This window comes from Mesoplodon densirostris, chromosome 6 (genome assembly GCF_025265405.1).
Source record: "Mesoplodon densirostris isolate mMesDen1 chromosome 6, mMesDen1 primary haplotype, whole genome shotgun sequence".
In the NCBI taxonomy this organism is placed as follows: domain Eukaryota; kingdom Metazoa; phylum Chordata; class Mammalia; order Artiodactyla; family Ziphiidae; genus Mesoplodon; species Mesoplodon densirostris.
In genome coordinates this window covers 35,614,884-35,627,670 of record NC_082666.1, presented here as the reverse complement: position 1 = coordinate 35,627,670, position 12,787 = coordinate 35,614,884, and the positions used below count along the sequence as shown (strand labels likewise).

The 12,787-nt window shown below is 39.2% G+C and overlaps 1 protein-coding gene across 1 annotated transcript in view; it reads left to right on the top strand.

Annotated features, from left to right (window-relative positions):
* SVEP1 (sushi, von Willebrand factor type A, EGF and pentraxin domain containing 1) overlaps positions 1-12,787 on the top strand; it is a 185,519-nt gene that overhangs the window by 144,566 nt on the left and 28,166 nt on the right. The window contains exons 37-40 of the mRNA XM_060101262.1: positions 2,092-2,764; positions 4,428-7,219; positions 9,633-9,858; positions 11,578-11,733. Coding sequence (XP_059957245.1) covers positions 2,092-2,764; positions 4,428-7,219; positions 9,633-9,858; positions 11,578-11,733 — 3,847 coding nt within the window. The remainder of the gene's footprint in view (positions 1-2,091; positions 2,765-4,427; positions 7,220-9,632; positions 9,859-11,577; positions 11,734-12,787) is intronic.

The following is a 12,787-nucleotide window of genomic DNA, read 5'->3' as shown; positions in this document are numbered from 1 at the left end:
GGAAGATTCTGGAGGCAGAGGCTTCTGCCTCAAAGCAGTCAGTCCCATTACCTAAAAGAAGCACTCTATAGATGGCACAATGGATCCTAATAAATCAGGGATATCTCAGGTGATGTCTATAAACTTCAGCCAATGAAATACGGTAGCAACATCAAAGGACCCCATGAAAATAATGATGCATGGTTCAAAGTGTGCAAAGGATGTAAATTGTGCTATGAAAATATAAAACACCAAGAGCCTCTATAGGAAGCATCCTAAATGCCCATCAATAGATGAATGGATAAAGAAGATGTGGCACATATATGCAATGGAATATTACTCAGCCATAAAAAGGAACGAAATTGAGTTATTTGTAGTGAGGTGGATGGACCTAGAGTCTGTCATACAGAGTGAAGTAAGTCAGAAAAAGAAAAACAAATGCTGTATGCTAATGCATATATATGGAATCTAAAAAAAAATGGTTCTGATGAACCTAGGGGCAGGACAGGAATAAAGACGCAGACGTAGAGAATGGACTTGAGGACACAGGGAGGGGGAAGGGTAAGCTGGGACGAAGTGAGAGTAGCATTGACATGTATACACTACCAAATGTAAAATAGATAGTGGGAAGCAGTTGCATGGCACAGGGAGATCAGCTCGGTGCTTTGTGACCACCTAGATGGGTGGGATAGGGAGGGTGGGAGGGAGACACAAGAGGGAGGAGATACGGGGATATATGTATATGTATAGCTGATTCACTTTGTTGTACAGCAGAAACTAACACAACATTGTAAAGCAATTATACTCCAATAAAGATGTTAAAAATACATACATACATACATACATACAAAGGGAGAGTCATCTCCTAAAAAAAAAAAAAACAGAGAGCAACATCATGGGAAAGATAGAAGGGTTGGAATCCAGTAAACCAAATTCAGATCCTACCTCTGCTGCTTGCACCCATGTGACTCAGTAGATTTCCTAGCCTGTCTGAACAAGCATTCACTCATCTGCAAAATGAAGAAATTAATATTTCTAAACAGGGTTCAATTGGTGCCAAATTATTTTAGTCCCCTTACGCTTCATTATTATCAAGACGATGGACTGATAGGATGTTAGACAGTCCTTTCAAACTCCCTGTCCTCTTTCTCTTCAGTACGAAAGTGAGAATGAAAATCAGAATGACTCAAACGTAATTATTCTAATACTGCATATCCTAATATTTTGTTCTGCTTCATTGAGAGAGCACTTGAGCATAATTTAAGATTTTTCTAAGTCATCAATCTATCATCATATATGGGGAAATACCTGTGCATAAACAAAGCAAAACTTCTTTGTGCTGGTTGAATAGCAGAGCCATATGCAGACACAGCTTTTAATGCTAACCACACGGTTAAGGGTTTAGGAAACAATGGAGGCTGAAATTATAATCCCTCCTTTAAAGTTCATTGATTATAAGCAATGAACCTAGGAGTTATATGCAGGCTACTTGTGGTTCATCAGAGCTTTTGTTTCAAAGACTAGTGATCAAAATAAGCAACGGAAATCATCTATAGATAGATGAAGTTCCAACTTTGAATTGAGTCAGACAGGACCATAGCTTAGTCCTCATTTTTATTTTTAAAGAAATGTGTAACAGTTTTTAGAGTTTCTTGTTTTTTTTAACATCTTTATTGGAGTATAATTGCTTTACAATGGTGTGCTAGTTTCTGCTGTATAACAAAGTGAATCAGCTATACATATACATACATCCCCATATCCCCTCCCTCTTGCGTCTCACCCCTCTAGGTGGTCACAAAGCACCGAGCTGATCTCCCTGTGCTACGCGGCTGCTTCCCACTAGCTATCTATTTTATGTTTGGTACTATAAATAGCAAAATCCACTTCCCTTTCTGAACAAGCCCTAATAATAATAACAAGATGTATATCTTAAATGAAGGTCATTTGATCAATAAGCTCAAGTTCAAATAGTAAATATTGTTTTAAAGGATAAAGGATAAAAGTAAAGTTGTTGGTGGAAAGATTTAAAAAATAAAAGCAGAATAAGAAGATGCAAACACCTTTTCTCAAATAATGTGCTTAGTTACTCTTCCTTTCTCCCTAATCTCATAGCTACACCCTTGCCGGTCCTGACACCATTGAGTGCCTGGCCAGTGGCAAGTGGAGCAGAAGTGACCAGCAGTGTCTGGCTGTCTCCTGTGATGAGCCCCCCAGTGTGGAACATGCCTCTCCAGAGACTGCCCATCGGTTATTTGGAGACATTGCATTCTACTATTGTTCAGATGGTTACAGCCTGGCAGACAACTCCCAGCTCCTCTGCAATGCCCAGGGCAAGTGGGTTCCCCCAGAAGGTCAGGCCGTGCCCCGCTGTATAGCTCATTTTTGTGAAAAACCCCCTGCTGTTTCCTACAGCATCTTGGAATCTGTGAGCAAAGCAAAATTTGCCGCAGGCTCAGTTGTGAGCTTCAAATGCACGGAGGGTTTCGTACTGAACACCTCAGCAAAGATTGAATGTCTGAGAGGTGGGCAGTGGAGTCCTTCCCCCATGTCCATCCAGTGCATCCCCGTGCGCTGCGGAGAGCCACCCCGCATCATGAACGGCTATGCGATTGGATCAAACTACAGTTTTGGAGCCGTGGTGGCTTATAGCTGCAACAGGGGCTTCTACATCAAAGGGGAGAAGAAGAGTGCCTGCGAAGCCACGGGACAGTGGAGTAGCCCCATACCCACATGCCACCCTGTATCTTGCAATGAACCACCAAAGGTTGAGAATGGCTTTCTGGAGGTAAGAGACTGATTCACAAGTGTCCATGGCTTTCATCATTTACAGGGCCAGCCCATTGTGGCTTATTCAGAAGCAGGGACATGAATAGACTAATAGGTGAATAACAGAAGCCGCTAAATCTATTGGTGGTAAATATTGGAGAGAATTTGATAGAGGTCATGAATCCTTTTAATCTATAGCTTTCTACCTTCTACTAGCATATAGGCACTTGAAACACTTTATAGCAATATTTTAGCCCAGCTATGACGTTAGAATAAAATAGTTTTAAGAGATACTATTTTGATTTATAAAAAGTTATTCCAAGATGGATGTATTATTTATTTTTATAGAAATCAAGGTCTAAATGGAACCTAGAGAAATCTGTTATCATTTCTTATTTTTAGACAAAAGATGGGGGTAAACCATCCATTCACCATAAGGTGGTTTTTGCAGTTTTCTTTTAGGGAACATAAAGGTAATTTCATCAGGACAAAGGGTTTTGTCAGATCCACACATATCCTCCTTTCTCGTTACTATGTGTCTTGTCATTAAATCTATCAAGAAAACTGGAATAACAATCTATTCCCCCAAATCAAGGGTCATTTTAAAGAGACAGTATTCTAATTAAACAATTTTTTAAAACCCACGCATACATAGTACCTTTTCTCCTTTATATTCTAAAACAACAATGAATGCCTTTTATTTAAGACTTTTGCTCAGATGTATTAGCTTTCCATTGGAAGAAGGTGTCTAGTATATGTAAGGAGGCTTTCTTCATTTATTCATTTAACAAATATTTCTGGAGCTCCTACTAGGTGCCAGGTAAGCACTGGAGATCTAGTATTTAATAACACGGATTAGATCTGTGATGGCATGGTGTTTACATGCATGTGGGGTACCCAAGAAATAGATAAATAAACAAAACAAATAATCATGTCCAAATACCAAGAAGTTCACTGCACCACAGAAGCTAGACGTACCATTAACAAAATAACCATTGCAATCTTTTTAAAGTTTGCATAAGTAATTCATCTTTGTACTGCCTAAAAATGACCTCTTGCTATGTTATTCACTTATATATTTGAATGTTGAGAGTACGAATATTAACTTTTTTGTTTAAAAGGTAAAATATTACTCTTTATTTTCCACCCTTACGTTATGGCAGCAATTTTTTAAAATTATATTAAGAATGAACCCAAAACTCTGACAGTAGGTCCATATCCATAAAAAAATTTGTTTTTCTTATTATCTAACAGCATAAACAAATGTATGTTTGTGTATGTTTCCTTTTCTGTGAGTAAAACAACACACTATAGCACTGCTTTGGTCAGTGAGATTTTTTAAATTTACCAAGTAATTTATAATTTTTGGTATTGCTCCATCAACTCATCAATCGATTTAGAGACTATTGATCTTTACTTATTATGGGCTTACCACTGGGGCCAACATTTCTGCTGTAGGTATTACCTAATTTGACCTTCTGCCATCCTTTTTGTTTATTTAAATTAAAAAAATAGAGTGGACCTATTGGAAAAATACAAGTTCTCATTGGCTTATGTCTTAATTGATACATTTTAGCATAGGCATTTTAGTTTAGTTCTTCTTTACTGTGATTTGCTGTATTTTGTCCATTATATTACACATTATACAAATTGTACTTCATTGTTTTTTTCCCGTTATCCAGCATACAGCTGGCAGGACCTTTGAGAGTGAAGTGAGATACCGGTGTAACCCAGGCTATAAGTCCGTCGGAAGTCCTGTATTTGTCTGCCAAGCCAATCGCCACTGGCACAGTGAATCCCCTCTGTCGTGCATCCCTCTCAACTGTGGAAAACCTCCCCCAATCCAGAATGGCTACAGGAAGGGAGACAATTTTGAAGTAGGGTCCAAGGTTCAGTTTTTCTGCAATGAGGGTTACGAGCTTATTGGTGATCATTCTTGGACATGCCTGAAATCTGGCAAATGGAATAAGAAGCCAAACCAAAAGTGTGTGCCCGCCAAATGCCCAGAGCCACCCCTCTTGGAGAACCAACTGGTTTTGAAGGAGTTGACCACCGAGGTGGGAGTGGTGACATTTTCCTGTAAAGAAGGGAATGCCCTCCAGGGCCCCTCTGTCCTGAAATGCTTGCCATCCCAGCAGTGGAATGATTCTTTTCCTGTTTGTAAGATGGTTCTTTGCCTCCCACCTCCGCTGATTTCCTTTGGTGTCCCTGCTCCTTCTTCTGCTCTTCATTTTGGAAGTACTGTCAAGTATTCTTGTGTGGATGGGTTTTTCTTAAGAGGAGATCCTACCACCTTCTGCCAGGCTGACGGTACCTGGAGCTCTCCACTGCCAGAATGTGTGCCAGTAGAATGCCCCCAACCTGAGGAAATCCTCAATGGCATCATTGACGTGCAAGGTCTTGCCTATCTGAGCACAGCTCTCTATACCTGCAAGCCAGGCTTTGAGTTGGTGGGCAATTCTACCACTCTTTGTGGGGAAAATGGTCACTGGCTTGGAAGAAAACCAACCTGTAAACCCATTGAGTGCCCAAAGCCCAAGGAGATTTCGAATGGCAAATTCTCTTACACAAACCTACACTATGGGCAGACCATTACCTACTCTTGTGACCGGGGCTTCAGGCTCAAAGGTCCCAAAGCCTTGACTTGTTTAGAGACAGGTGATTGGGATGTGGATGTCCCATCATGCAGTGCCATCCACTGTGATCCCCCACATCCCATTGAAAATGGTTTCGTAGAAGGTGCAGATTACAGCTATGGTGCCATGATCATCTACAGCTGCTTCCCTGGGTTCCAGGTAGCTGGTCACGCCATGCAGACCTGTGAAGAGTCGGGATGGTCAAGCTCCATCCCAACATGTGTACTCATAGACTGCGGTCTCCCCCCTCACATTGATTTTGGAGACTGTACTAAGGTCAGAGACGGTCAGGAATATTTTAACCTAGAAGGAGACATGATGGAAGTTCCATATCGGACTCCTCACCCGCCTCATCATCTGGGAACAGTGGCTAAAACCTGGGGAAACACAAAGGGATCTCCTGCTACACATTCAGCAAAATTCCGATACAACACCCTGGTTTCCTACACCTGTAATCCAGGATATGAACTCTTGGGGAACCCTGTGCTGATCTGCCAGGAGGATGGAACTTGGAATGGCAGTGCGCCATCATGCATTTCAGTTGAATGTGACCTGCCTGTTGCTCCTGAAAACGGCTTTTTGCATTTTACAGAGACTACCATGGGCAGTGCCATACAGTATAGCTGCAAACCTGGGCACACTCTGGTGGGCTCCGACGTAAGACTTTGTCTACAGAATAGAGAATGGAGTGGTACTTCCCCACTCTGTGAGGCCATCTCATGCCCCAAACCAAATCAGGTTATGAATGGCTCCATCAAAGGAAGCAACTACACATACCTGAGCATATTGTACTATGAGTGTAATCCTGGGTATGTGTTGAATGGCACTGACAGGAGAATGTGTCAAGAAAATAAAAATTGGGATAGGAGTGAGCCAATTTGTATTCCTGTGGACTGTGGTTCACCTCCAGTCTCAGCAAATGGCCAGGTAAAGGGAGAGGAGTATACATTCCAAAAAGAGGTTGAGTACACTTGCGATGAAGGGTTCTTGCTGGAGGGGGCCAGCAGTCGTGTTTGTCTTGCTGATGGAAGCTGGAGTGGGACGACTCCCATCTGTGTGCCTGTCAGGTGTTCCCCCCCAATACAGGTGGCAAATGGGGTGATGGATGGCCTGGACTATGGCTTCGGGAATAAAGTGGTGTTCCATTGTCAAGATGGCTACGTGTTGCACGGTGCCCCCAAACTCATCTGTCAATCAGATGGTAACTGGGATGCCCAGGTTCCTCTCTGTAAACCAGTCAACTGTGGCCCTCCTGAAGATCTTGCCCATGGCTTCCCTAATGGCTTCTCCTTTTATCATGGGGGGCATATACAGTATCAGTGCTTTCCTGGTTATAAGCTCCATGGAAGTCCTTCAAGAAAGTGTCTCTCCAATAGTTCCTGGAGTGGCAGCCCACCTTCCTGCCTGCCTTGCACGTGTTCCCCACCAGTCATTCCAAATGGAGCAGTCAACAGGACAGATTTTGGTTGTGGACAGGCAGCTCGGATTCAGTGTTTCAAAGGCTTCCAGCTCCTGGGACTTTCTGAAATCACCTGCGAAGCCAATGGCCAATGGAGCTCTGGCTTCCCACGCTGTGAACACACTTCTTGCGGTTCTCCCCCAATTATACCAAATGCATTCACCAGTGAGAGTGGCTCTTTGGAGGAAAATGTGATAACTTACAACTGCAGATCTGGGTATGTCATCCGAGGCAGTTCAGATCTGATTTGTACAGAGAAAGGGACGTGGAGCCAGCCTTATCCTGTCTGCGAGCCCCTGTCCTGTGGACCCCCACCACCTGTCTCCAGTGCAGTGGCAACTGGAGAGGTACACACCTATGGAAGTAAAGTGAAACTGAGGTAAGACCGTGGCTCTAGAGTCTCCAAGGGGCACAGGCAGGAAGGTTGTAAAATGAAAAGTGATAGGTCAAAAATTTAGCTAACTGGGAAGAAAACACCCTCTCTGGACTGCTGTCCAAAAACTGAAGCTTTTAACACTTGGTTTTATTCTATCCACAATTATGCAGAAATCCATTGACTTATAAGAATAAATTTCTACACTTTCAGATTGTAGTTCCTAATATAATTATCATGTTCTGTTGCGCTTCATGGAACAGCAAGATCATCTAGCTAGCTTTAATATCCCTTAAATCACAGGCTCTTTTTTAAGCATTATGCTGATAAATTTCTTTGGTATCACCTAATGATTATATTCATATATGCAAATGTTGGGGAAGTAAGGCAAAAGCTGAAGAATTCAGGTCAAAAATCACATACTTTAATTGGTCAGCATTAATAGGGAGATAGTCTTGAGGGGACATCCAACCTATGCTATCTGAGCAAACTAAGCATTTAATGCACAGATAGTGATTTTTGCTGAAAAGTTCTCTATTTAAAATGTATTAAAAAAAGATGAGAAAATATGGAATGAATTTATAAATTAGACTTTTATTGGAATAAATGCCTGTAATGTGTAAATATATCTCAACCCTCTAAATCAATTTAGATTTTATTAATATCTTTATGGATTATCCTTATGGATTATCCTTCACATATTGGCTTCTTAGATTTTATTAATAATTTAATAACTCTTCTAAAGTTTGTCTGTTGTAGACATTTTAGCCCTACCTTCATTTTCTCTTAATTACAGTAAGAAATAGACCCAAGGGAGGATTGTCACTGTAATGAAACCTAAAGAATAGTGGTTTATGCACCAAGAAGAAAAACAAAAATTATTCCTCACTTTTGACATGCATTTTCAATTTTCTATTTGGATGTTGGTGTCTCAGATAGCTTGAGAAATCACAACAAGACCTGCTTCCTAAGACTGTCCTGTTTGTTTTTCCTTGTGTGTTGATTGTCTTCAGATCTTCACTTATTAGTAAACAGATCGTTCCAAGTTTGCAAAACCTGTGACTGCTACCTAGCCTGGTAATTTGTGAAATTTAAAAAATATATCCACCCAATAAATGTTAGTTAATTAAATGGTTTAATTTAAAAAGCAGCATAGGGCTTCCCTGGTGGCACAGTGGTTGAGAATCTGCCTGCCAATGCAGGGGACACGGGTTCGAGCCCTGGTCTGGGAAGATCCCACATGCCGCGGAGCAACTAGCCCCGTGAGCCACAAATACTGAGCCTGCGCGTCTGGAGCCTGTGCTCCGCAACGAGAGGCCGCGATAGTGAGAGGCCTGCGCACCGCGATGAGGAGTGGCCCCCACTTGCCGCAACTAGAGAAAGCCCTCACACAGAAACGAAGAGCCAACACAGCCATAAATAAATGAATAAATAAATAAATAAAAATTTTTAAAAAAATAAAAATAATTAAAAATAAAAATAAATAAATAAATAAAAATAAAAATCAGCATAGTATAGTGGTAAAACCATGGACTGTAGAGCCAGATTCCGTAGGTAGGAATCTCAGCTCTGTCGCTTCCTGGGAAAGTTATTTAATCTCTCTGGTGTCAGTTTCATCATCTGAAAAATGGGCATAAAGAAAATAATCACACCTATTCATAGGGTTGATATGAGAATGGGTTCATATTTGTAGAGCAATTAGAACAGTGACTAGAATTTAACAAATGCTCCGTAAGCATTTGCTGAATGAAAAAATACAAATTTTAAAAATCATAGAGGGTTTTAGAGCCAGCTTGACTTGAGTTTGAACACCAATACTACTGTTACATGATACCTACCTACTAAACAGGATTAAAAGACACACCCTACGCGGAGCGGCTGGGCCCGTGGGCCATGGCCGCTGGGCCTGCACGCGTCCGGAGCCTGTGCTCCACAACGGGAGGGGCCACGGCAGTGGGGGGCCCCCGCGTACCGCAAAAAAAAAAAAAAAGACACACCCTATGTAGAGGACTTCATTTGGTACAAAGTAGATTGCCCAAAAATGTTAATTGTGTTATATTCTTACTAGTATCTGAGTCTATTTTGGACTTCATCTAGAGTTTCTTGAACTGTTCGATATTTCATAATAAAAATAAGTTTAATAATGATATTATCCAGAACAAAGGTAAATCATGTCAACAACATTTAAAGCAACTTTAGACTTGGCTAATCCTTAATGTGGATAGCTAAGGATTCATCTGGTTGTCATTGTTTTCTTGGTGTTTTTGCAAGGCAACTCCATCCCCCTGACATTTGAGTCATTTTTAATACATCACATAAAATGTTTACTAAGCTTTATAACAGCTTCTTGAATCCAAGAATAAGTCACCAACTATATTGCATTCCCTTTAAGGCACTCATTTTTACTTTTCCATTGCAGGTGTCTAGAAGGTTATACGATGGATACAGAGATAGACACATTCACCTGTCAGAAAGATGGTCGTTGGTTCCCTGAGAGAATCTCTTGCAGTCCTAAGAAATGTCCTTTGCCAGCAAGCATAACACACATACTTGTTCATGGGGATGATTTCAGTGTGAATAAGCAAGTTTCTGTGTCATGTGCAAAAGGGTATACCTATGAGGGAGTTAATATATCAACATGTCAGGTAAGATTCTGTGTCTTAATTAGAACATGTAGGGTATAACTCATTTATATATATTATACTATGTGTGTGTGTGTGTGTGGATATATATGTAAGAGTATATTATACTATATGTGTGTGTGTATATAGATATATGTATATGTAAGTGTGTGGATATAGATATACATATACATATATCCACACAGGCAGTATCTTGCTGCCCTGAAAAGAGAAAATGTCTCATTTCCAACCATGTCAAAGAGTTTGAGAAGTTTTTTGGTAGAAATATAATAAAATATATCTTTCTTTCCAATGGTCCCATGTTTAAAAATAAGAAAGTGCCAAGGGCAGGTGAAAAGTCCCAAAGGTAAATAAAATGTTAAAATATCTATAACAAGAGATTCATGACAGATTAACTATGTGTATGGTCTACACATAGACTCTCTATGTGTAGAAATGAGACCTAATTGTTACCAAATATGTTTCCAGTTTTAGTAGAAGAGCAAAGGTAGCAGAAACAAAAATTGGAGTCAAATTCTGCCTCTGCTTACTACTTGTGTCACTTTAATAAAGCTACTTAGAATTGCCAAGCTCCTATCAGTGTGGTATTAGTGTAAAATTCGGTAGAAGGGGAAATGAATGGAATGGAAGAAATAGGTCAAAAGTAGATCCTGATAAAGGAATCATCACAAGTCAGTGAAGAAAGGAATCATTAATAAACAAATCATTCTGATACAATGAAGTAACCACTAGGGAAAAAAATTAATATATACCAAAATAAACTCCAGATATATCAAAAGAAAACAATACTATGTAGCTTTTAAAAGTTAATAGAAATACCCAGAATCATTTGTGCAAAAAATATATTTATTGAAGCATTATTTACAGTATTGAAAAATTAGATACAATGTATATTTCTGACATTAGGGGAATGGTTAATTATGAGGCAGGCATATATATATGTATATATATATATATATATATATATATATAATTATTTCTGGCTCATCTGTAGAATAAAGGGCTTAGCCTCAAGTCTTGTTTTAGACTGCTATTCAACTCACATGCTATTTCCTCAAAGAAAACAAAACAACATTAGCAAGAGAATAACAGTCTTCAAGGGAAACATGGTGTGTACACCTCACTATACCTGAAAAGAAGGCTGGAAAATGTTAATTCTAACTGTGGTGGTGAGGAAATAAAGTAAATGTATGTGTGTCTTTTTTTTTTCTTTAACTATGTGACTTGCTCACAATATATGATGGAATGTTTTCAAGTATTCATGTTGGGAAGGGAGAAAAGGAAGCCGTCTTTTTAAACTTTAGATCATATGCCTGAAAGTTGCTGTTTCTCATCAACTTTAGATTAAAATGCAGAATTATGTAAAATATAAGGGTGTATTACTATAAGTCATGGAATATTTGTATCTACCATCCAGTCCACATGCATCATAATGAAAACATACTTCTTGGTGTTCTTGATTTTTTAAAGGATTCTATTAGGAAGAAAATGCTTGTTTTGTGAGTTTCAGAAATGTCTAAAATTGTTTAGTGATTACTGTTAAAGCCATCTGATAATTAATGTGCGTTTTTTAAGGCCAAAGAAAATAAGTGGCAGAAGTAGGACCAAGTTCTAGGTCCTCTGACTATCATTTGCGGATTATTCTGTTATACAACCAATATTTGCAGACTTCTTCATTCATGTGTACTAATTTCTAAATGTAACTTATAACTTGTTATTTAGATTGATGGCACCTGGGAGCCACCATTTTCTGATGAATCCTGCAGTCCAGTTTCTTGTGGGAAACCTGAAAGTCCAGAACATGGGTTTGTGTTTGGCAGTGAATACAGCTTTGAAAGCATGATTGTTTATCACTGTGAAACTGGTTATGAATTAGAGGTAAGCGAACAAATTGTTTAACTAGCATTAATTTGTTTTTCCAATATACTTAGGAATATTTTTAGTGTTACGCCATTTTGTTTCACTGATTTGGGTCCTAAAAGACTTTTCTATACTTTGTTGCCTTATATCTTAGCACTCTCTAAGAAATATTTAAAGTGACTTACAATTTTAAAAAGCAAAGTAAGTCTCAAATTAAAGAATCAAAGCCATGAAAAAAAGAGAAACTTTGTGTACCAGCCACAAGACTTTAGTTGGTCATTTAAACCTGTGTTTTCGCCTCCTGTTAATTGTATTCTACACAGTCCATCTGTCACTATGGGGAGGCAACCATAAGAATTTAGTTATACAAAGCTAGGGTTTCCTCAAGCAATAGGCGCAAATACCTTGGAGGGTTTTTGATTGAGATTCCAGGTTCCCACAAGGCAGGTATGGCCTGAAAAAATCCCCAGAGCAGTTCTAACCAAATACCATGATAGGTCTCAAGACCACTCTTGCCTGGTTTGTAATATTAAAATTCCATCAGCAGCACCTATTTACTTTGGTGTGAATGCTGCAGTCAATTTTGCTAAAAGCATGATCACACATCATCAAACTTGAACTTTAAGAGGCCTGTTTTATATTACATAATGTTGTCCTTTGGTTTTACAGGAAACTTCTTTCCTGTTTTGCTGTTATAATGGTATTAAATGTAGGTTTTGCAGAAGTATGCATTGCCAGTGATTTGTTAACTGTGTATAGCATGTTCCATTTTTTTTCTACTGACCATAGAACCAGAGAACTTTTATAAGATAGGTCCATGAAAGCTGGAACTAGGCTTAGGTGGATCTTGTTTTATTTCCTCAAAAGATTTTTTTTTAAAAAAAAAGGTAGGGGGAAAGAAGGATGGTAATGTAATGGTTATTGCAGTTGAAGAGTTTTTCTGTTTTTGAAACTCAGTTGCTCTTCATGTGGGAGTGCTAATCTTGCAATTTGTTGAGAAGAAAAGTGGTATAAAATCTAAACAAATATATAGCAAACTGATGGGTCATTAAATTTGAGGAAGTAGATAATT